At 45.4% G+C, this 22,174-nt stretch overlaps 2 protein-coding genes across 2 annotated transcripts; both read left to right on the plus strand.

Annotated features, from left to right (window-relative positions):
• The first annotated feature begins 755 nt into the window (after window positions 1-755).
• LOC139332869 (uncharacterized) lies at window positions 756-2,188 on the plus strand. Its single transcript, XM_070965007.1, has 2 exons — window positions 756-1,278; window positions 1,550-2,188. The coding sequence occupies exons 1-2, from the start codon at window positions 895-897 to the stop codon at window positions 1,703-1,705; spliced, it is 540 nt and encodes a 179-aa protein (XP_070821108.1). The 5' UTR covers window positions 756-894; the 3' UTR covers window positions 1,706-2,188.
• Window positions 2,189-4,051: 1,863 nt separating this feature from the next.
• Window positions 4,052-19,976, plus strand: trpm6 (transient receptor potential cation channel, subfamily M, member 6). Its single transcript, XM_070963778.1, has 40 exons — window positions 4,052-4,098; window positions 4,231-4,310; window positions 4,538-4,576; window positions 5,243-5,432; window positions 5,586-5,799; window positions 6,262-6,386; window positions 6,467-6,638; window positions 6,724-6,898; window positions 7,004-7,127; window positions 7,214-7,286; window positions 7,382-7,482; window positions 7,574-7,708; window positions 8,250-8,303; window positions 8,494-8,628; window positions 8,716-8,841; window positions 9,068-9,336; window positions 9,646-9,874; window positions 10,086-10,238; window positions 10,355-10,510; window positions 11,156-11,284; window positions 11,380-11,631; window positions 11,725-11,899; window positions 12,521-12,635; window positions 12,761-12,957; window positions 13,070-13,202; window positions 14,280-14,718; window positions 14,905-15,535; window positions 15,718-15,812; window positions 15,949-16,039; window positions 16,413-16,459; window positions 16,583-16,647; window positions 16,740-16,765; window positions 16,880-16,930; window positions 17,107-17,172; window positions 17,266-17,564; window positions 17,648-17,730; window positions 17,808-18,013; window positions 18,113-18,164; window positions 18,298-18,410; window positions 19,274-19,976. Exons 1-40 carry the CDS (start codon window positions 4,081-4,083, stop codon window positions 19,366-19,368), a joined length of 5,928 nt encoding a protein of 1,975 aa, XP_070819879.1. The 5' UTR covers window positions 4,052-4,080; the 3' UTR covers window positions 19,369-19,976.
• Window positions 19,977-22,174: the final 2,198 nt, after the last annotated feature.

Below are 22,174 nucleotides of genomic sequence, written 5' to 3' on the forward strand. Positions count from 1 at the left end.
TTTTTCTTTCCAAGTATTGAAATACTGTGTCCTTTGCGTGCTCCATCAGGCTCATCAGTTAGGAGGCAGGTTAAGGGTGTGATAAACAGGATACATGCATGTTAGTTTGTACTAAATCGGAATATATTTCACTCGATTTTGACCAGGAGAAGCCAGTAAGGATGTAGCACATCCACTGAAACTATGTAGTTGGATTAAATACACATGAATATTTGCATGACAACACAAACTGTGCAAATGCTGCAATAGTAGATGCATCCTGAATATAATAATATTAATAATAAAGTAAATGGTGGGTTTTAAATCTCGGTTCAGGCCCTGGTTACAACATAAATCTGGTCTGTCGGGGGTTCAGGAACCACCAGAGCATCTTTTCTGAACCTACCCGCCACAGGAAGAGAGCAGGCTCTGGGCGGGGATACACAGCAGTGCTCTCATCTGATTGGGTATCAGCATTGTCTCGCAATAATTCTACTTCCGGTGGTGAATTGTGATGGGAACTCCGGGTCCTTTTCGTGAGCCAAATCATTTGGCTCAGCTCAGCAAAGAAGAGTCGGCTCTATCAGCTCCCAGACGAGTCTTAATTTAGTACTTTTGGCTTTTATAATTCAGCCGAATTTAGTGATGTCTGGACCTGTTATTACTATGTGTTCTTATTAACCACTTACTCAATGCAGTACAAGAAGCGCACTGGCTCTAATCGCTCACTTAAAGGAATCGACTCGTAGAGCCGAATCCTTCACGGACGACACATCACTAATGAGTGTTTTGAGGCTGAACCCGAACACCTCCGCGGCAAACACAGACGGCGAAACACCGCTAGAGCCAGAGTGAAAGCACCGGGTGTTCGTTGAATTCCTGCTGTACACCAGCGCACCGACACAGCTGACATTCATGGCAAAGAGACGAGCCGAGGACCCCTTGCTGCACGACTCTCCCTCCAAACGATGCTGCCGCTCGCTCTGCAGTGTTGACATGCAGCTGGGAAGCATGGCCGCGGCCGGGGGTGTGAGTCCGCCGTCCCTGCTAGCTCTGCTGGGCAGCCGCTCCAGAAAGAGGCCGTACTTCTTCGAGGACCCAGAGAAACAAGAAGAAACGGCTGCTTATCGCAAGGCCACACACTGCGACACCAGGAAGCTTGCAGCGAGTGTTTTGACGGTGCAGACGTCTGGAAGTTTCCAGGAGCTTCGCGGCTCCAGCGCGATAACAAGCTGCAAGAAACGACCAAGAGAGGACTGCGCGGGTTCAGAGACCGTCACCCCTACAGCTAAGGATAAAGTAAGCTATTGATAATACAGTAGAAGTCTTCTGTTTCCACTGTGCGCACGTTGTGAAGCTACCCAGAGAAAGTTGGTGCAGTGGCAGTAAGTGTCCACTAGATGTCACCCTTTAGCCATTGTACAGCACGCTGCACTCCCAGCTGTCAGAGGGACAATGTGGCTTTGATTTAGCTCAGATTAGGTTCATCTGGTACAGCCAGCCTAAAATGTTTCCATTAGCTGTTTGGGACACTTTCCTCTTGAGCTCAGTCTTTCTCTCTTTCACTCAGGCTGATGAAGACACCAACGCTGAAGACTGCACCTACAACTCCTTCCAGTACTGGAGGGCCCCCTTACCTGAACTTGACCTTTCACTGCTAGAAGATGCCAATGACCACCCCCCCAAAAAAGACAAAGAGTCCTCTTCTGACGCCATGGAAACCTGAAGGTGATGGGCGTTTACTCTGTCCTGACGTCAGCAGGCAAACTGATGAAAATGTGATGCTGTGCAGCAGATAGACACATCAGAAGCACGTTAGGGTCGCTTGAAAGTGCATCCAGGTGAGATGCAACTGCCCGATGCTGCAGACTGCCACGGTAGCCCCGTCATAGCGATACAGGCTGTAGAAAGTGATCCTGGAGGGAGTGACCGTGAAACCTGTGCTGTTCACACACTGGACCAAAGACTTTTTGTAAACCTTGGTGAATGGTCGCTCATCCAGCCTCAAATTGTACATAGGTTTCATTTCAAATGTCTTTGTGTGTGTGTGTAGGGTCCCTACCAGACCAGTGTTTCATATCGCAAGTTATGTCATGTTGATTTAGGTGTGCTCATAAATTAAACACTGTAATGTTGTTCACAGCATGTAGCGTGTATGACTGAGGTGTAGATGTTACACAAGTTACAAATACAAGTTTTTAAAAACACCAAATTAAAGTCTTTAGTGTATTCTGGGTTTTACCTCATTTTACTGACAAGACCTCACTGCCAGTCACAGCACAGCCACTTGTTTTCATTGATAATGGAGCAGATTTCCTCCTTCTCCTGAATGAACGGGGAGGTCAGGTGTTTTTAAAGCATCCTCGAATGTATTCTGCCACCAGAAGCTACCAAAAAGTAGTAAATAACATGATAATATGCAGTAAATACAAATCTTCTCAGGTGTGTGTGTGTGTGTGTGTGTGTGTGTGTGTGTGTGTGTGTGTGTGTGTGTGTGTGTGTGTGTGTGTGTGTGTGAACACACCTGAGAAAGGTTGACTATCAGTTTCCATCATCCTTCTTGCGTCCTTTAACCAAAACCATGTCTGCGCCTCCCTGCTCGTGGACCGGGACCAGGACTGGGGGGGACAGTGAGACCTCCTCTGTTTGTTGAAGGCTCAGGAGGTGAAACAGTACAGAGTGTGTTTGAAGGAGGAGGTCATGAACTCCTCAAGGCTTCTTGGAGAGGCTCTCGCTGCCCTTTGGACCCAGGGCTGATAGCAGGGCGCTCAGTCCTTGTCAGGGGAGTAATGATGAAGTGGTGGGATATGACTGAGGATACGTGTTACACGTCTTTAACTCAGGGGTTTAGCCATGGTAAGTTAACGCTATGTGTAAATAATAAAATAGTCAGGTAATCTCCTGAAGAAGCCAGCTTGTGTACGGAAACGGCTATTTTACTTATTAGCTGTCGTTAGCAGGTAGCTAATGTTAGCTAAGTTTCAATGTGATTTCAGTGTTAGCGACATAAACATGTAGTTAACCGAGCTAACGGTCATCCGACATTTATGCTAGGTTAGTAAAAGCACTTTACTCCGCTTTATATATAAATATTGTTTTCGGTATGAGATGAATTGTATTGTTTTTACACCTGTTTATATTTGTAAAGTATTTGGAATTTAATTGGAGGTAATTACAGACTTTCTGGTGACTTCCGTAACTTATGTTATTAACGTTAACTTAATTAGCCTTAACGTTTCTGGCTAACTTAAACTTTTAAGCTAGGCTACTGGTACGTTTAATCTGTATTTACAACTCCTGCAACTTTGCAGTTCCTTTAAAAGAAAAATGCATGTTTTATACCAGGTATTCAACTCTTATCTGATGGAAATAACTACCAGATAATGCTTTTACAAGCTAAAAATAATCACATTGCATTTGGGTTTCTTATCAAAAACGTTACTGGTGTGAAGCTATTAAAGTTTATTTCTTGTGAATGTCGTGATAGAAATCAAGGTTAATGATAAGCGATGTCTCATGCAGAAGTGCCTCACATGTTCGCCCAACTCTTTCATTATGAAGTACTATAAACATCTACTAAATGTATGAATATATGTATAAATTCCCATGTTGAGCACCGGGTTTTTACAGAGACTTATGTTTATCCATGTGGTCATTATAAAACTGCTGCTGCAGCACATGCTTCACCAGTGAGGTTTATAAAGTCTATAAAGAAATATATTTATTGTAAAAACACTGTGAGCTGCATCAGCTCCACTTCAGAACCCTGTTTAGTGTTTACACAGTGTGACCCGGGGAGGGAGGCACCAGCTCCCAGCCGTGGGCACTAATCACAGGAAGGGGATGTGTGTATGTTTCCTACCAACAATGCTGCGCTCAGTAAGGCCATTGTTCAACGTGTCTGGGAAACGGAGCGCAGGAGCAGGACGGACCTTGAAAGACCAGGGGAGGCATGAAGAAACCACCGCTGTGAAGCCGAATGAGAGGTTGACGGTTTTACCTCACATCCTGTCAGTGTTTTTAAGGGTGCAGTTCAGGTTTCTATCAAGGGGAGGGACCTACTGTCAGTTCCCCGGCATGTAGGCTGCTGTCGGCACTGCGATGAGCTTCACTGAGAAGGTCACTGATTACGGTTTTTCAGGATTAGTGTGTTTTCTTGCTTGAGGATGAGTTTAACAATACAGTTGAGAATATAGTGCGTAGCTGCTCCAGGATCTGTTTACTGTGAGTAAATATTTCCTCTAATTTCAGTCACGAAAGTCTTGGATTGAGGAAACCTTCTTGAAGAGAGAGTGTGTGAAGTTTATCCCGTCCTCTCGAGACGTTCACAGGTAAACTGGGATCTGTTTGCACTGATGAGCTGCCAAGAAACTATTTTTTTTATGATTCTCAGAAGAAATGCAGGGTGGCTTGTTTAGTCAGACACAGTATGATATTAACAGCAGTGGTTGGAAACAACATTTTTCTGAGAGCAGAACTATTTGGCACTCAGCCCTTCCTTCCAGGAATAGCGAGCATGTAGATTCTTTGATAATGTGTTATTTCCTGTTTCTTGCAGATGTATCCCAGTATGTCAAGTATGCCAGAACTTGATCAGGTATAAATCTGAACTCTGTGTTTGTGTGTATCTTAATGCCATCCTCAAACTCGGTACGTTCCCCGACATCCCGCCCCCTTTCCAGTGAATCAGATGTGTTTTCATTACGTGGATTTCTCTGTAACTTTATCCTCTCCCTTTATTCTTTCTCTCTTGTACTTTCACTCTCATCTTGTTAGCTTGAATGCCATTTCACACAATATTTACAAACAGTTGTTTGCCTGGTTTAAGGAAAGTAATAACATCAAGGTCACATTTTGTTGCTCTCCTATATAAAAGAATAAACATATGATATGGAACGTGGTGGCATCAGCAGTGTAGGAGGTTTATGAGTGAATGAGTGATGTGTGTGGATTTTGTAGGCTGTAAAATGATAAACACAACCAAACATGGAGATGTAGACCCAAGGACAAAGGGAGGTGAAGAGGAAGGGAAGGAGACAGGAAAGGGGAAGAAGTCTTAGCAGCCTGGCTAACATAGGCCAGGTGGAGGCCTGTCAGGTGCCCATGAATCATACCCAACAACCTTACCTTGATTTTGCAGTGCTTTATAAACAAATGCTTCCTTTTTTAAGCTCAGAGTAATAAAATACAAGTGAAAAATGTTTCTGCGTGAACACAGATCTGCACCTGCTAAACTCAGTTACATAATCTTTCCATTGGCCAGATGCTGCTGCGGCCGCCTGATGGGGGATCACTCTTGGGAAGACTCCCTCTCCCCCTTGTCCCTCTATCCTGGTCCTGGACAGGATGTGGACGAGGACTGGTCCATAGAGCTCCACACCAAAGCCAGTCCCACCAATGCCTATGGGACCGTAGACTTTGAGGACACCGCCACACGTGTCTGCCGGGCAAAGGTCAGTGAGTCTGCTGGCTACTGTACAGGATATGTGTCTGTAGACCAAAGGAAAAAAATGATATTCTATAAGGGGTTACTCCAAACATGAAGGTAAATGCTTGTCCACAAAGAGCCTCTCAGCCCTCAGCAGCTCCCTGTGTTTCCTGTCCAGTATGTCCGTGTGAACGTGGACTCAAAGCCAGAGCTGCTGCTCCAGCTCATGCTGAGGGAATGGCAGATGGAGCGACCCAAGCTATTGCTGACCGTCCAGGGAGGCTCAGAAAACTTCACCCTGCCCCCTAAAGTCGAGCAGGCCTTCAGCAAAGGGCTAATCACTGCTGCCCTCAGCACGGGGGCGTGGATACTCACTGATGGCATTAATACAGGTAGGTTAGAAGACCTGCTTGTGTGTGGGTCAGTATTCCTTATTGCTCTATGTTACAGCGAGTTGGTTTAATGGCACGACGACACTCAGTTTAATCAGTGTTGGTCCTGGTGTGAAACATCTAAAGAAGCCCGTGTTCTGGCAGGCGTGTCCAGGTTTTGAATAGCATGTACATTTGTGTCATCCATGCTGCTGTAAAGGTACCTCTGGTTCATTTCCTCAGGCTGTGTGAACTCCAGTAGGTCTTTTCATTTGCAGAGTTTTCAGTCCGTTCATTCTCAGTGTCCCTGTGGGGCGTAGCCACGTGCTATGTCCATTTGTTAACAGTCGCACAAAGAAGATGTTGGTCGTTACGCAGCACTGTGGTGTGTTTGATGCCTGTCTTAAGCGAGCTGAGTTCTTTATTTATACTGTTGAATTGTATATTTGCTGTGCATTCAGCTGCTGTTTACATGCTCTCGAGGTGTGTCCAAGTATGTGGGCGAGGCAGTGAAAGCATTCGGGGGCCACGACCTGAGGAAGAGAAACACGGTCGGCATCACGCCGTGGGGAGTCATTGACAACAACACAGATCTTATAGGCAGAGATGTGAGTACTGTTGAATGAGATGACGTCAGTTGGTCACACAACGCTGTTTTACTGTGATTGACTCCTGGTTGATGGTTCAGGTGTTCAGGCCCTACCAGCCGCTGGGGAACCCTCTGAGCAAGAGGGCCTGTCTTAATCGTTTCCACTCCCACTTTCTGCTGGTGGATGATGGAACGCTGGGAAAACATGGCTGCCAGCAAGGCCTAAGGAGGAAGCTGGAGAAACACATCCAACTTCAGAAGATACACCCTCGTGAGTCAGCGTGTGTGTTTTGTGCAATACACACAGGAAGTGCGAGAAGCAGAGGGTTTTGATGCGTCTGCCCCCTTCTCTGTAGGCCTGAACCAGGGAGTGCCGGTGGTGTGTGTGGTGGTGGAGGGAGGTCCATCCATGGTGTCCACAGTGTTGGACTATGTTAGCAGCGTCCCCCCCGTGCCAGTGTTTGTGTTTGAGGGATCGGGCGGAGCGGCTGACCTGCTCGCCTTCTTACACAAGCAGACTGCTATCGACAGGTATGCACTCTTACACAGCAGAAAATCAACAAGATCAGCCCAGTTGTATAAAATGAAACGCCATCTTTAGTTTATTTAATGAGTTGAAATCTCTGCATGTTATAGACAGTTGGCTGCTGACATTAAAGAGGACTTCCTTGTGAGGATTGAAGAGGTGTTTGGAGCAGAGAGAGCAGAGTCCTCTCAGCTCTACAGTCTCCTCCTGCAGTGTATGGACCACAGCCAGTCTGTAAGTAAGACACCGTTTGGGAATGTGTGTGTTGTGACTCCACACGTGGACTACTCACACTACTTCAATATGTCTCTGAACGACAGATTACCATCTTTGACTCAGAGTCAGAGGACCAAACGGCGCCCGATGCAGCTATTTTGACCGCTACTCTGAAGGGTACTTCATTTTCTCCTCTTGCTGGTGTTGAATGAGACACAGGTATGTCAGAGGTTTAAGTTCTGTTGTGTGTTTGCGTTCTGTGTGACGTACAGGCACCAAGGCCAGTCCGTTGGAGCAGCTGAGCATGGCTCTAGCCTGGGACAGGGCTGACATTGCTCAGAAAGATGTCCTGCTGCACAGACAGGACTGGAAGGTGAGAGTGAGTGAATCACTGCTGAAAGCTGTGGTGTGATTATATGACATTATCACACACTAGGAATGTTTTACGTGTGTGTTTTGGGTAGGTGGGGTCCTTGGAGCAGGCCATGGTGGATGCTCTGGTGATGGACCGGGTCAGTTTTGTCAAACTGCTGATTGACAACGGCATGACGATGAGCCGCTTCCTCACTGTGGATCGCCTGGAGGAGCTCTACAACACGGTCAGTTTAACATATTCATATCTGCTTCTGTTGTTTGTGCAGTTCTTTTCCTTGTCTTGCGGTGCTGTTTCCCCTTTTGTTTCCCCTCGGCTCGCCCTTTGCCACACCAACAGAAAACTTCAGTCGTTTTGTTTGTGACTCTTGAAGCACAGAACTGTGGCTTTGACTGAAATCACAGTAATGCTCTGTAAGTGTTTTGCACTGATCATCTCTGTGCTTCCTGGTCAGTCCCAGTCAGGGTATTTTCCCAGTTGTTTTGTTGGGATGCTTTGGAGATCACAAGACTCTTTATCATCAGTACGCTCACTCTTGGCTCTCTCCACACTGCCTTTATCTTTTGTGTATTAAAGCCTGTTTACTTATTCATAACTCTGGGATAATAAGTCCCTCTAAGAAACGAGCTGCTCCCAGAGCTGCTGCTGTAAATACAATATGCAACTGTGTTAAAAAGGAGTAGGTTTTGTTTTTGCTCTGATTTGGTTGTTGTTGTTTTCTGTTTACTTGACTGTTTTGTCTGAATAATACAAATTTCTCTCCACAGCCACAGGGACAGACAGACCGTTTCCTCCAACACCTGGTTGAAGATGTGAAACAGGTGATGAGTGAGGATGAGAACACAGAATCATATGTTTAATTATATACTAGCTACACTGCAGACAGCACAGTCAATCAGATATTATTGCCTTTCCACAGGACATAAGATGCTATAGGTATATATAGATACTGATTTTTTATTATTTACCATATTTACCATGTGTATTTACTCTGTCTGTGTGTGTGTGTAGACATCTCTTCCCATAGGTTACCGGCTCTCTCTCATTGACATGGGCATGGTGATCGAGTACCTCATAGGTGGAGCGTACCGCAGTACTTACACCCGGAAACACTTCAGAGCTGCCTACAGCCGCCTGCAGGACCAAGTGAGCAGTGATCAGTAGTTAGAGCTCTTCTTTTGTCTGCTGTGTACTTGGTTATTTTGTTGTGTTTATTGTAATTGTGCTCTGTAGGAGGGTCGACGGGACAGCTCCAGCTCCTTGTCCAAACAGAGACGGGGATTAATACTGAACTCCAGCAGGAGCAGGAGTCTCCAGGACCTGCAGTTCTTCAGGACTGCCCAGCCCCACAAACCCAAGGTTGGTGGGTTTTTTTCCACCACAGGTTAAATACTGTTCAACAAAAAGTCTCCTTCAGTCATTCAAAGCTAAAGCCTGATATTGTTTCTAATAGGCACCTTTTGGATCTCTAAGGCATCTTTCCAATATAAGAAATACAAGCATTTTTTCCCTTGTGGCATCTCTCCGTCTTTATTTCCATTCCCTTGTCAATTCTTTTGTCCACACCTCCATCTTTTCCATCCAGGAGCAGGATGTCCCAGCCAGGAGCAGCCAAGAGATCACGGCGAGCCCTGACGTCGATAAGCCTCAGATGGTTCAATTCAACTTCAACGACCTGTTCGTGTGGGCTGTGCTTCATCAGCGGCAGCAGATGGCGCTGTTCCTGTGGCAGCACGGCGAGGAGGCGCTGGCACGGGCCACAGTGGCCTGTAAGCTTTACCGCTCCATGGCCTGTGAGGCACGGCAGAGCAGCATGGACGACAACATCGCGGAGCGATTCAAGACGTATTCACTGTGAGTGAGCGTGTGTGAGTCAACATGTGGACCACTAGAACCTTATCAAGGGTTCTAGTTGCGTGATTAAAGACCGAATCTGTTCACAATTACAGTCTAGTGTGGTCTTGTGAATCTGTGCATTAAAAGGTCCATAAATCAGCTGGAGAGTAACAGCAGGTTTGGTCTGTGTTTTGAATTTTTGGCGGTGCTGTGGGTTGTTGTTTTGTATGTTTATATGTATATTTTAATTATTATGCACGTCATGCACTCGCTCCTATGAAAACCTGCGCACAGTGTGGTCGCATGTCTGTCCCGTCTCTGTCACAGGGAGTTTGGTCAGCTGGCGGTGGATGTGTTAGACTGTGCGTTTCGTCAGAACGAGCAGATGGCCATGAAGCTGCTGACTTCAGAGATGGAGGCTTGGAGCCACTTCACCTGTCTGCAGATGGCTGTCTCCTCATGTCACAGACCATTCGTCTCACACTCCTGCACACAGACCCTCCTCACAGACCTCTGGACCGGTCCGCTCAACATGAGAAAAAACTCCTATTTGAAGGTTCAAGACGAGACATTCTTGTCTTAGTGTGTTTGTATGGTGATAAAAAGAAAAATGAATGTGAACTACGTGAGCAGAGTTCTGTGTGGGTTCAGGACTCCCAGCATCCCTCTCACATTTGATTCAATATTGATTAAAAACATACTGCTTAATTAAACTCATGTTTGTTTCTGGGTAGTTGTACTGACACTCTTGTTGTCCCCTCTTTCAGATTATTTTGAGCCTTCTTCTGCCGCCTGCCATCTTGCTGCTGGAGTTTAAAAGCAAAGCTGAGATGTGCCATGTACCACAGTCACACGAGGCGATGCGGTTTGGACGCGACTCTATGAAGTCAGAACCAGCCCACAAGGGAACTGATCCCCCGGTAAAGAGCCAGTCGTGCACTGTCTTCAGCTGGAGCTGGAGTCCTGATAGCCTTAATGTCATTCTCCTCTTGTCTCGTCTTCCATTCTGTCCTCCTGTCCTGCTCTGCTGTCTCAGATCAGTCAGGATGCAGAGCGAGGCCCGTCTTCCCACGACAGATGTGTCCGCCCTTTGTCATTTCCCGTGTCCTCTGTGACTGTGCATTGTCTTTCCTGGATCACAAGACTCTATGAATTCTACACAGCGCCTGTTGTCAAGTTCTGGTTTCACACGGTAGGTGGTGTGCATGTCGTTGTACTTATGTGCACTGCTGTCGAGAGGTTTATAATCACTGAGGAAGTTCACAGTTTTTGAGGGAAATTCATTTTTTTTTAATGGAAATAAGGTGATATAGTTTAGACTTAATCAGAAATAAAGTCTATAGACATCGCTAAATGGCTCTTAAAAGACTAATTAATCATTCGAAAGCCCTTGTGGAATCATGTTAGCACAGCTGAGAGCAATTTCACTGTTCAAGTAAACCATAAAACCACACCTGGCCTTCTTTAGTCAACTTGAGCATCTGAAGCAGCAGCATCTGCAGTTTGTGGTCTCAGAATGAGCAGAAATAAAGAGCTTCCTTTAGAAACTCGGCCATCAGTTGTTTTGATAAAGAAAGGGAGCAGCTTGATCGATGGTTCGGATGCAGTGACCATCAAGCCAAATTATGGGAGATACTACATGAAGCCAGGGGTGACATTTCTGCAGATTACCTTCGATAAATGGAGGATTCAGTGTCTTGTCTCTCTTCATGTGATGAATAAAAGAGGGTGCTCATTGACACTTTTGTCATTTTTAAGTGATCCCAAACTTTTACATTTTTCTGATTGCTCCATGCCTCGCTCTGAACTTTATTATTTTTCTCTGTTTCCACTTTAGATGTCCTACTTGGCCTTCCTGATGTTATTCTCCTACGTGGTCCTGGTGAAGATGGGGGATCAGCCCAGTGTTCAGGAGTGGCTGGTCATCGCCTACATCTTGTCGACTGCAGTGGAGAAAACCAGAGAGGTGGAGAGGCTCGTTCTCGATATAAAACAATGCATGAGAATCGTAGCTTAATGCTGCATAACGGCAGAATATCCAAATGTTTGCCTGTTAATTAGGTGCTCATGTCTGAGCCGAGGAAGCTGAGCCAGAAGCTGAAGGTTTGGTTCTCAGAGTACTGGAACATATCAGATTTCATCGCCATCCTCCTCTTCCTGGCTGGACTGGCAATGCGTTGGCAGGCTGATCCCTACCGGACGGCCGGACGCATCAGTTACTGTCTGGACATCATCTTCTGGTTCGTCAGGGTGATGGATCTGCTGGCTGTCAATCAGCACGCTGGACCTTACCTCACCATGATCACTAAGATGGTGCGTAGAGACTGTGCACGACCCGTCGGAGAGGAAGAGCGTGCAGAGGCGTTTTTGTAGTCACCCCTCTCTCCTCTCTCTGTGTCTGCTCAGACCCGCAACATGTTCTTCATCGTGGTGATGATGGCGATAGTGCTGCTGAGCTTCGGGGTGTCCAGGAAGGCCATCCTGTCGCCGGACGAGGAGCCGTCCTGGAGCTTAGCTCGAGACATAGTCTTCCAACCCTACTGGATGATCTATGGAGAGGTCTACGCGGGGGAGATAGATGGTGAGTGCTTCATTAGAAAACACTGTTGATTCAAAGCCGCAGACTTTAACCTCGATCACTTCGGTGTTGCTTTGAGTTTAGTGGAGGTACGTCAGAGTGCTGCTCGCTCAATTTGCCACTTTTCCACACAAGCAGATGCACATACAGATCAGGTGATGGACTCACCTTTTTATTACAGTGTGTGTTATCGGGCTGAAGGTGAATGAGGTGATGATGTTTCAGGACTCATCATGCAGCACCTGATGCTGCATGTGTATAACATACTGTAGAAACCAATGAATGTAAAGCAGAGGTTTCAGTATGAACAATTAAAGCAGATCAAATTAATCCTTTTTCTTCTTCTACGTTGGTAAAAATTTAGACTGATATGTTAAGAAAAAAATGTTCTTTATTGACAGACATTGGAAATGAGTTAACAAACATATTTTGATCACTAACTCATTTACAAAATGTTAAAGACCGTAACATTTTACAGTGTATCCCCACTGTTACTGAATGATTACCACTAGATTCAAGTCTGTGTGTGTGTGTGTGTGTGTGTGTGTGTGTGTGTGTGTGTGTGTGTGTGTGTGTGTGTGTGTGTGTCTGTCTGTCTGTCTGTGTGTCTGTGTGCGTCAACAGTATGTGACGACGGTGTCCCGTGTCCTGCTGCTTCCTTCGTTACGCCCTTCCTCCAGGCCGTCTACATGTTCTTCCAGTATATCATCATGGTCAACATTCTCATTGCATTTTTTAAGTAAGCATGTCTAAAAAAAATCTAAATGAATTTTTTACAGTGCATCACTTTTATTAGTTACTTTATTATGCTTTACTTTTATTACTTTAGCACTTTTATTAAAATGAATGTTGTCTTAATAACAGCAACATCTACTTTGACATGGCATCAACGTCCAATAAGCTGTGGAAGTACAACCGTTACCGCTACATAATGACCTATCAGGAGAGGCCGTGGCTGCCCCCACCTCTTATCGTCCTCAGTCACATGACCTTAGCCGTAAGAGCCATCTACAGGAGGTGCAGCGGAGACGCTGAGCGGGAGGAGAGAGGCTCTGGGCTCAGTGAGTTCTGTAGTCTGTGTGTGTGGGTGGAAAACTAATTCAGCAGGTATTTATGCACAGTGTCAGTCCCAGCATGTGTCCAGTAATAAACCCCCTCTCCCATCTCTACCAGAGCTCCTTCTGGGCCACGAGGATCATAAGACGCTCCATGAGTTCGAGGAGAGATGTGTGGAGGCCTACTTCCACGAGAGGAGTGACGGACTCCACGGCAACCAAATTAACAGGATTAGAGCCACAGCTGAGAGGTTGGATGGATATTCTCATTGATTTGTGTAAAATGGGAGTGTGGGATGTGGAATTAGAGGGTTGCTTCTCAATGCGTGTTGGAGTTAGAGGATGACCCTCCAGCTCCCGTGTTCCTCTCGCACCACAGCCTGTTTCCTCTCCGGCAAAATCACAATTGCCAGCTCCTGACTGGCCTTTTAGATTTCACTTGGGTCCTTGCACAAGATGATTACAGCGTTGTAGAGTTGATGCTTACATAAACAGTGAGCATGGATAGAAACATGAATTACTGGGGGCTTTATGTGATGTAACTGAGAAGTCCCTCAGAAGCTGGCTTTGCTGTAGTGTAGTGCAGTATTTTGGCATCTGCGTCTGATGACAAAACCAAAACATTCCTCCTACTCTATCACCAACAATGGATCCTTCTGTCATCGTGTTTCTCCTCATTATCTGATGACAGTAATAGATAAAGAGGCATTTTGGAAAATCTGTAGACAGAAGTGAAATATAAGTCGTTTTCCGTCAGTGTATAATCACCTGAAAATAAGACCTCTGGTGTTTCTGTTACCTTAGAATGAGCTCAGAGGGAGCAGGTCGTCTTCCAAAGAGTCTCACATGTTACTCCACCATGTTTGTACAGTAGCCCGGAACAGACAAACCAAACACTGTCTCTAGAGAACGCCTTTTGTGTGTTTTTAGTAGTCACCATAGGGAAGGGTGAGGTGAGGTCTTCAGCTGGTTGCAGTCTGCAACCTCACCACTAGATGTCACTAAGTCCCACACGCTGGACCCCTGAGTTCATGCAGCTGCTTGTCATCGAGCTCATACTGCTGCACAGAGAGGGCCCTTCAGATGAATGTGAATATTACTGCTCACATACACACATGCGCTTTTTAAGAAACATATCTGACCATCCAGTGGTCTTTTGTAAGATTTTTTGGTAAATAGATATAAATTTGATTCACAATGTCCTGAGTATGTACTCCTGTCCTGTCTGTGTTGGTTGTCTCTGTCAGCTGTGAGCTTGGTGTAAGAGCAGCAGACATGACTGAGAAAAGACACGTGTTTGAACAGTTTTTTAAATCTTGTTCCACTAGAGCAGTGGAGATGTGCACGATAGTGGGGGAGGTCTCAGAGAAGGTCAACTTCATTCAGGACAGCCTGTCAGAGCTGGACGCTCAGCTGGGTCAACTCCAGGACCTTTCAGTGCTGGCCGTGGACACCCTCACTCTGCTCTCTGCGTCTGACAGCCTGCATCAGGAGGAGGCGCGTCTGGCTCAGTGTCGGCCCGTCATGGCGTCCCGGCACATCCTCCCTCACAGCTGGACCCTCCCGCACAGAAGTGGAGCAGACTGTGATGTACTTACTGTGCGGCGAATGATGGCCAAGTCGTGTAAAAGTACCCCGCCTTCTTTGCTGAAGAGCCACACTCTGGCGGCGAGTCGACTGGCGTCACAGGAGTGCCATGTGGGAGCCAGGGGGAGCAGGGGAGGAAGACAAGGACGCGCTGAGGAGGGAGAGGAAGGCGCACAGGAGGTATTGCTTTCTTTTAATGCTGCCATTTCATAAAACAGCTGCTGCAGGAAGTGAAAGAAGAGTTTAGCAAACCTGAGACTTTTCTTACAGGGACTCAGCTTTAAAACAGTAAGACCACCACATAATAACTAGTAACGTCCACAGTGTGAAATAATGTGTTTAACACGTGTTTTTTTTTCACGCCAGGATTCACAGTCTGCTGCCGTTGACCATCCCAGCGAGAACTGGCCGGGAGTGTCTAGACCTGCGTCCCGACAGACACCCTGCGAGTCCTGTGGACCGTCCCGCTGTGCGTCTCCTCTTTGTTCCAGAGTCATGGAGCCACTACATCATAAACTCTGGACATGTGACCTGTACCTGTATCCTAATCAGGAGGAAACTTCAATGGAAGAGGAGGAGGAAGAAGAAGATGATGAAGAGCAAGAAGTGGAGAGGACACAGGGACAGCTGTCTAATACAGAAGCGTCCACGGCCTCTAGCGAAGCTGTCCTTCTGTCTGACCCGCGAGATGTCTCTGAGGGTTTGGTAAATCCTGCCTTTTCTCCGGATGATAGCCAACCAGGTTCTTCCTCCAGATCTTCCAGCCAATGGGGGAGACCTGTGAAGTCCCCCAGGTGGGTGTGTCTGTCCAGAGACCGCCCCCACAGCCACTGCAGGTCTCTGTCATCCAGCGTGGAGAATATGACTTTCTCTGGCTCCGCCCGCAGTCCAATGAGAGGATCGTATCCTTCTCTCCATGAACCAATGAGCAAAGAGCGTTTGTCTGGTGGGAGGAGCTTTAGGGACGACACATTGCTACAGTGCAGCAGGAACAGAGGTAATGTAGTTTATAATTCAGGTGTTAGAAAACGTAATCATTAATTGCAAATTTAAAACAAAAGAATTGGCATTAGCTCATAAATCTAGAAAGTATAACTGATCATTATTCTTTTACTCCATGTCTCCCCAGCATGTGAGTGTTACCACACTCTCTAACAGATCATGTGTGCTTTTCTGCAGAGTGGTCCAAGTCCTCTGACTTCACCCATGCAGGCAGCAGAGGGAAAAACCAGAACAGGAAGACAGTGAAGATACAAGAGAGCAGTCCAGACACTGTAATGTGACACAAGATGTCGAGATTGACTTGATTTATTAATGCACTCAGGACTGCATGGATCATAAAACTGTTTGTTTTTTATTCTTTGACTCTTCTCCTGAATGTCTTTCATCTCTTTGCTTCTTATGGAAAAGTCCCACTTGTCTGATGCCTGTTGGAGAAGGTGCCGGAGACTGAGAGGAGAAGCTACATGTTGGTCTGCGTCAGCCAGCCTCAGCCAGCTCAGTAAGGACCTGCAGTCCTCTTTAACTGAAGCACACATCAGTAATTAGTCATACTGTAAACAAAACATGATGAAGTGGAAGTAACTGTTTAAAACACACAGTTACAAAGTGCTTTACACACACGAAAGGATACAAATGAATCCACGAATAAGGTAAAAATACAAGACAATATAAAACACAGCACAATGAGAGAAATAAAAATGTGGTTTTAGAGGCCAAACAAGATTCAGCTAATCTGACAGATCGAGGAAGGTGATTCCAGAGAGCTGGGGATGAAACAGCAAAGGCGTGTTTACATGTGTGATCGCTAATGTGCAATAAATAAGTGATTTACAGTATAAGTTCGAGTACTGAAAATGTCAATATTGTTTCAGATTTTGAACCAATGGATTTGTTGCAGAAACAAGTGTTTTCCCATCAGGTAAATCTGTGCCACACTTTGGAGATGTTCTGCAGTGCTTGTGTAAACGTGATGAATTGAAATTTATACTGAGTGTAAACATGTCAGAGAGGTCAGTCTGATTGTCTTTGCGTCGGCCTTCAGGATGTGTGGAGCCCCACTCACTCCACATGGAACAGCTGGGCCAGATCCATGAGCCGTAAGCCTTGGTAGTCAGCCTTTCTTTTTCTGCCTTAATTTCCACGAATTCCAGAACAGCTGTACAATAATTAATTTTCTTTTCTTCATTCCTCTGTTGCAGTTTGCAGAGTGGGATTTCCCCTGAAGGTATTTCTGATCATGCAGTTCAGATGCATCTCCCATGAAATGTAATTTATACAGTTGATTTATTGTGAGATTCACTGGTTTTGTATTGTAATACTTCTGTTTTTCCTGCTGCAGCAAAGAGCTCCTCGTTCCAGTCCACTGACAGTTTATACCCGCACTATTCAGGTATTAGTTAATTGTGGCTATCAACATTTTCGGTGCTTTAGATCCCAAAAGCTTTTTCTGCCTGGAGTCATGTGTTGTGCGTCTGTTCTTCTGGGATTCCTTTCTTATTATTTTTGGTATTATGCTTGTATTTTATCTCCTGTGTAGTTTTCACTGCGTTGTGTTTGTGTTAACAGCGATGGAGAGAAACAACCTGATGAGGCTGGCTTACACCATTCCCTTCACACCTGTTTCCATTCTTGGTAACTGTTTTTGTTTTTCTTACAGTCTCCTTATTTCTTGTTTGTTACCATCTTTCCATGCACCTCATTTACTGTTTTCTTCATTCCCTGCAGGAGGTGAAGAGGTGAGCATCTACTCTCTGGAGGAAGTGCCATCTGATGCAGACCCTGAATCCAACACAGTCTCCTCCTGGTCGTCGCGGGGCCTGTCTGCCATGCTGCAGCCCCTCTCAAGTGAGGAGGGCTCTCTGGACGGGGGGCTCCGGCAGGGCTGCAGGGTGCTGTGTACCTGGGCAGAACAGGACGTGCTCAAGCCCGGTTTGGTGTACGTGGTCAAAGCCTTCAGGCCGAAGGTGATTCGCGCCTGGCAGAGGTACTTCCATGGTAGCACGGCGCTGCAGCTTTGCTTAAGGGTAAGTAAAGTAGACAGGGAACACTGAGGACTTGTTCCTATAGGTTTAACTGTAAGACCAACCTCTATTTGACGTCCCTGTAGGAGATCCAGCAGCAGAGAGCAGCCCAGAAGATGATGCAAGTGTTCAACCAGGTCAAACCTGATGACATGCACCACTCACCAAGGTGTGTGCACCTGTCTGCTCTTGCACGTGCGTCCATGTGCGTCTGTGCATGTGCTAATTGTCTTTGCCCTCCACCAGGTTTCTAGATGTCTCGCTGGTCCTCTGGCATTCAAATGGCCAGTGGCTGACTATTGAGAGGAACATGTGTGGTGTCTTCAGGAAGTACAACAACAACACAGGAGAAGAGATCGCCCCTTGCTGTTCACTGGAAGAGATGCTGCTGGCGTTCTCCCACTGGACATATGAGTACTCGTGCAGAGAGCTCCTGGTGCTCGATATACAAGGTCGACTCCTTCACTGTGTGTGTGTTTGCACCATGCCTGTATGCAAGAGTGTGTATCTACGTGTTTTTTCTTAATTAATTTCTGTTCTTGTCCTGACAGGAGTCGGAGACGTGCTGACGGATCCAACAGTGATTATGGCTGACGATCAAAGGTAGGGTGACCAGCAACACGTCGAGGTTATCGATAACATCTGGTTTCAGAAATCTTTACTTTCTCATTTTAGAACTTCAAGCAGATTTCAGAGATCGGTGGCACAGATAAAACCTGTTTTCTGACTCTTGCAGCGGTGGCAGGGGTGAGATGCTCTTTGGTCCTGATAACCTTGGAGATGCTGCCATCAGTGGTTTCTTGCAGAAGCACTCATGTGGCGCCTGCTGCCGCAGACTGGGCCTAGCAGGTCAGAGATGTTCAGTGTGTGTGTGTGTGTGTGTGTGTGTGTGTGTGTGTGTGTGTGTGTGTGTGTGTGTGTGTGTGTGTGTGTGTGTGTGTGTGTGTGTGTGTGTGTGTGTGTGTGTGTGTGTGTGTGTGTGTGTGTGTGAGGGGTGAGACAGACTGTGTACATGTTGTTAAAATACTTGAAGAATACAGTTATTTTGTCTGAACCAATATGTGATTAGCATTCCTTCGCGTATACAGAGGGCTTTTTTTGTCACTGTTGTGTGTTTTCTTGTGCACATGTGCGTGTGTGTGTATGTCACCTCTGTGTCGTCACTCAGGAGGCCCACGTTGGCTCTGAGATAAATCCCCGACAACTTCAAATGAAGACAACACACACCAACAGCCAGCTAATTAAGCCGCGAGTGTTCGTTTATTTCTATAACAACAGTAGTGTTTGAGGCGTGGGGGTGGGCCCTGCTTTGTGCGTTGTGCTCCACGGCCTTTGATTACGTATTAATCATGTCTTTGTGCTGGCGATGTGCTGCTGAGACATTAGCTTTGATTAGCTATTAATTAACGTCTCTGGGTAGGCACGATACCGGCATCTAGAGGATAACTGCTCGGAAAGAAACTGTGCTCAAAAACAAACAAGCCCGGCAAACAAACACAAACATTCAGACACAGTTGTTTTGATATTTCAAAGGTGCGTTGTGTTTCCTCTTCCTCTTCTTGTGTCCTCTCCAAGATTTCTCCAACAAATCAAACCAAATTATTCATGCTGGATGCGTGGACTTCCTCCCAGGCCTGTCAGTATTCTCTTTCTTGTGGTAATGACTGCGTTATTGGAGCGACACGTCGCTAACTGATGTTTCTGTTGTTCAGATTTAAGGAAGTGTCCAGACAGCGGCGAGAGCGGCGGCAAGGCAGAGCCGACGTCGGGAAAAGAAGAACAAGAGGACGATGAAACCGAGGTGTAACCTCTGACCCAGGAAGTAGGGAAAAAAGACGCACTTATCTGCACTTTTACCAACTAATGTACCGAGACACGTCTGCCCAAACACACGTCTTCTCACAAAACACGGTCCTGGTGTCCAGCGACAGCCCTGATTCCTTTGTAGTGGACACACACAGAGAAGGAAAGTATTTTATCAGCAGCCGTCTGTGACTGGACACTAGAGACTTCATTTCTGTAACTTGTACAAAGGATGGTAATATATTGCTTCAGAATAGTAAGAAAGTACTGTCAGAAGTGTTTCAGATTATGCTTATAAAAAAGCTTTTATATCATTAAACTGAGTCTAATGTGTAAGAATAGCTGGAAATACAGTAACATATATATATACATATATATCTAATACATTGCTTTTTTCAAGACTTTCAAGACTTCACTATATGTAGATGAATATTTTTTGTACTTTATTGATAAATATTTTGATATTGGGGAAATTGCTATGACAATTACTGTTATAATTAACATACACTTCTACATTATGGATTAATGTATCAGGGATAAAATTGTTCCATATTTTCCAAAAATAAAAAAACGTGTATGTTTGTGACAGAAAAACGAGGCAGAAATGCACCCATAAAATTTCTTTTATTTTTTTTCTTCCCACAACAAAATGTCTACAAAAGCGATAAAATATAGAATTTAACAAAAATCACTTCAGACCTTCACATTGTATGTACATCTCAAAGGAGGACTCAGTAAGGGCCCTGCATAGCTCTGAACTTCGACCCTTTCTGATCCGTCAAATGTGGGTGTTTGTGGCTCTCTTCAATGCAAATGAACGCATGCACACGCACACACGCTCTGTCACTCTCATGTGAAAATAAAAAATCTGCAGTCGAGCTCGTGGATTTCTCGCAGAGTCAGAGTTCAGAGTCCAGCAGAGTCCCCGCTCACCAAACGAAAACAGCATAAAATGTAAAAACGCTTTGCCAGTGTAATCAAATACACATTTTCCTTGGAGTTCCCCTTTTTTTTGATTGGTTTCTCAAGTAAACTCACACAGTAAAGCATCTACGCCCCACTCTGCCAATCCTCTCCTCACTAGCTATGGCACTTTGAAAACAACAACAAAAAAGTCTCATTTTATTGTATTTTTTGTTTTGTTTTGTTAGTCCTGTGTAAAAGAGGTTCTGCAGCCCAACCACCTTTCAGGTTTCGGTCGCAGATTGCTACATTTTGTTTTATTTGCTTTTGCTGGGATGCAAAGACATTCTAAACAATAAATTAACAATTTTCAACACTACTCCAATTGCACGCACGTGTGATGCATCAAGAAAGTTTACAAAGCATTGGTAGAGCAAGCATCATCTCATTCAGTCTGTTTCTCTGTCCGCACACACACGCACGCACACACACACACACACACACAGGTTTTCTCAGGGAAAGGAGGAGGAGGAGGTCTGGGGTGGAGTGTATTTGACGAAGTGTAGGAAATGTATGTGTATTAAAAATGTCTGCGCAGTTCGTCCGAGCCGCCGCGTAGAGAGGCGAGTTTTATTGTGCGCTCTGCGATGTCGGTCTGTGTTGATGGAGTGGTAAAGGCGCGTGATGCGTTCAGCCGCTCACACTGAACAGGCTACTCCATAACATTCAGAATAGGTTACCCTCCCCACATGGATCCCTCCCGCCACAGGTTAAGGGTCTCTGATCCGGTTCAATAAGGCCAGTTCAGAAAGGGCCGTTCGCTGACTCACACATTCAAAAGTTGAGAAAAAAAATAATTTCAAATCCAACAACAAATTTTAAATTGCTTGTGTATAAATAAGAGCATTTTATTTAAAAATTCTTTCAGCTTGTGAAAAAAAAAATTGCTTTGAACTGACTGAATTGAGGTGGAATTTGCCCCCAAAACCCTTCGCCCACCCTGCCAATGACCCCTCCCACAAAACTCACAATATCATGAGAAGAGAAAACACAAATAAGCCCCAAATGTTTCATTGCAATGAAACGTCATGCAAATAGAACAGAACAACAATAGGCTAATAGTAATAGAAGAATAGTAGTCATAATAAGAACAATAATAATAGTAAATAGTAATAAAATAAAAAATAATCTTACAATGCAAACATGACAGTAGTAAATGCCTCCAGGTCTTATTGCTACAGTATCTTACTTACAGTGTTGCCACTCGCTCTTGACAGCACATCCCCTCTCATAACCCCATCCCACCCCTCTGATTCACAGTCTAACAAGGGAAAATAAAAACATCACACACAAAAACTTCAGATTCAGAGATGCAATTCACTGTCCCACGGCTGGCGGGGGGGTCGCGATGGTACTCGATTCACAGCTTTACAGCGTGGACTTCCCTCGCTGTCCCGAAAGCAGCAAAATAAGCAGTAAACATGAATGCACGGCGGTGGCAGGAGCGCACTGACGCACATATTTTTTTTCTTTTTCTTCACGTGCTACGTAACAATGCTCGTCATGTATTCTGGGCTCTGAAGAGATCTGGACAGTGAATTCATGCTCTGTACACACACACACAGACACACACTTATCAAAGCCTTGTCTGGGCAGATTCCATTGCCTGCATACGTTTGGCAGCGTATGCCATTTTTATCCTAAAAAGTTATTCTTTTATAATTAAATTTTTGTAAATTTGTAAAAATATTAAACCCTCTTTTAATGCAAAGTCAGAAAAAGAGCTGCTCCCTGAGAGATGCTGCGTAATGCATCGAGCCTTAATGAGCAAGTGATTGTCATAAGAGTCACTGGCCTCTGATCTGGGGTCGGGTCGGGGGTCTGAGGAAGGATCTTGTGAATGGATC

Source organism: Chaetodon trifascialis, chromosome 6 (assembly GCF_039877785.1).
Source record: "Chaetodon trifascialis isolate fChaTrf1 chromosome 6, fChaTrf1.hap1, whole genome shotgun sequence".
NCBI lineage: Eukaryota > Metazoa > Chordata > Actinopteri > Chaetodontiformes > Chaetodontidae > Chaetodon > Chaetodon trifascialis.

Excerpts from the sequence above, each read along its gene's own strand:
- LOC139332869 (XM_070965007.1), top strand. The coding sequence starts at position 895 with ATGGCAAAGAGACGAGCCGAGGACCCCTTGCTGCACGACTCTCCCTCC. Across the intron at positions 1,279-1,549 it reads CCCCTACAGCTAAGGATAAA|GCTGATGAAGACACCAACGC; the intron begins GTAAGCTATTGA and ends TCTTTCACTCAG.
- trpm6 (XM_070963778.1), top strand. Across the intron at positions 6,387-6,466 it reads CAGATCTTATAGGCAGAGAT|GTGTTCAGGCCCTACCAGCC; the intron begins GTGAGTACTGTT and ends TTGATGGTTCAG. Across the intron at positions 8,842-9,067 it reads CCCAGCCCCACAAACCCAAG|GAGCAGGATGTCCCAGCCAG; the intron begins GTTGGTGGGTTT and ends TTTTCCATCCAG.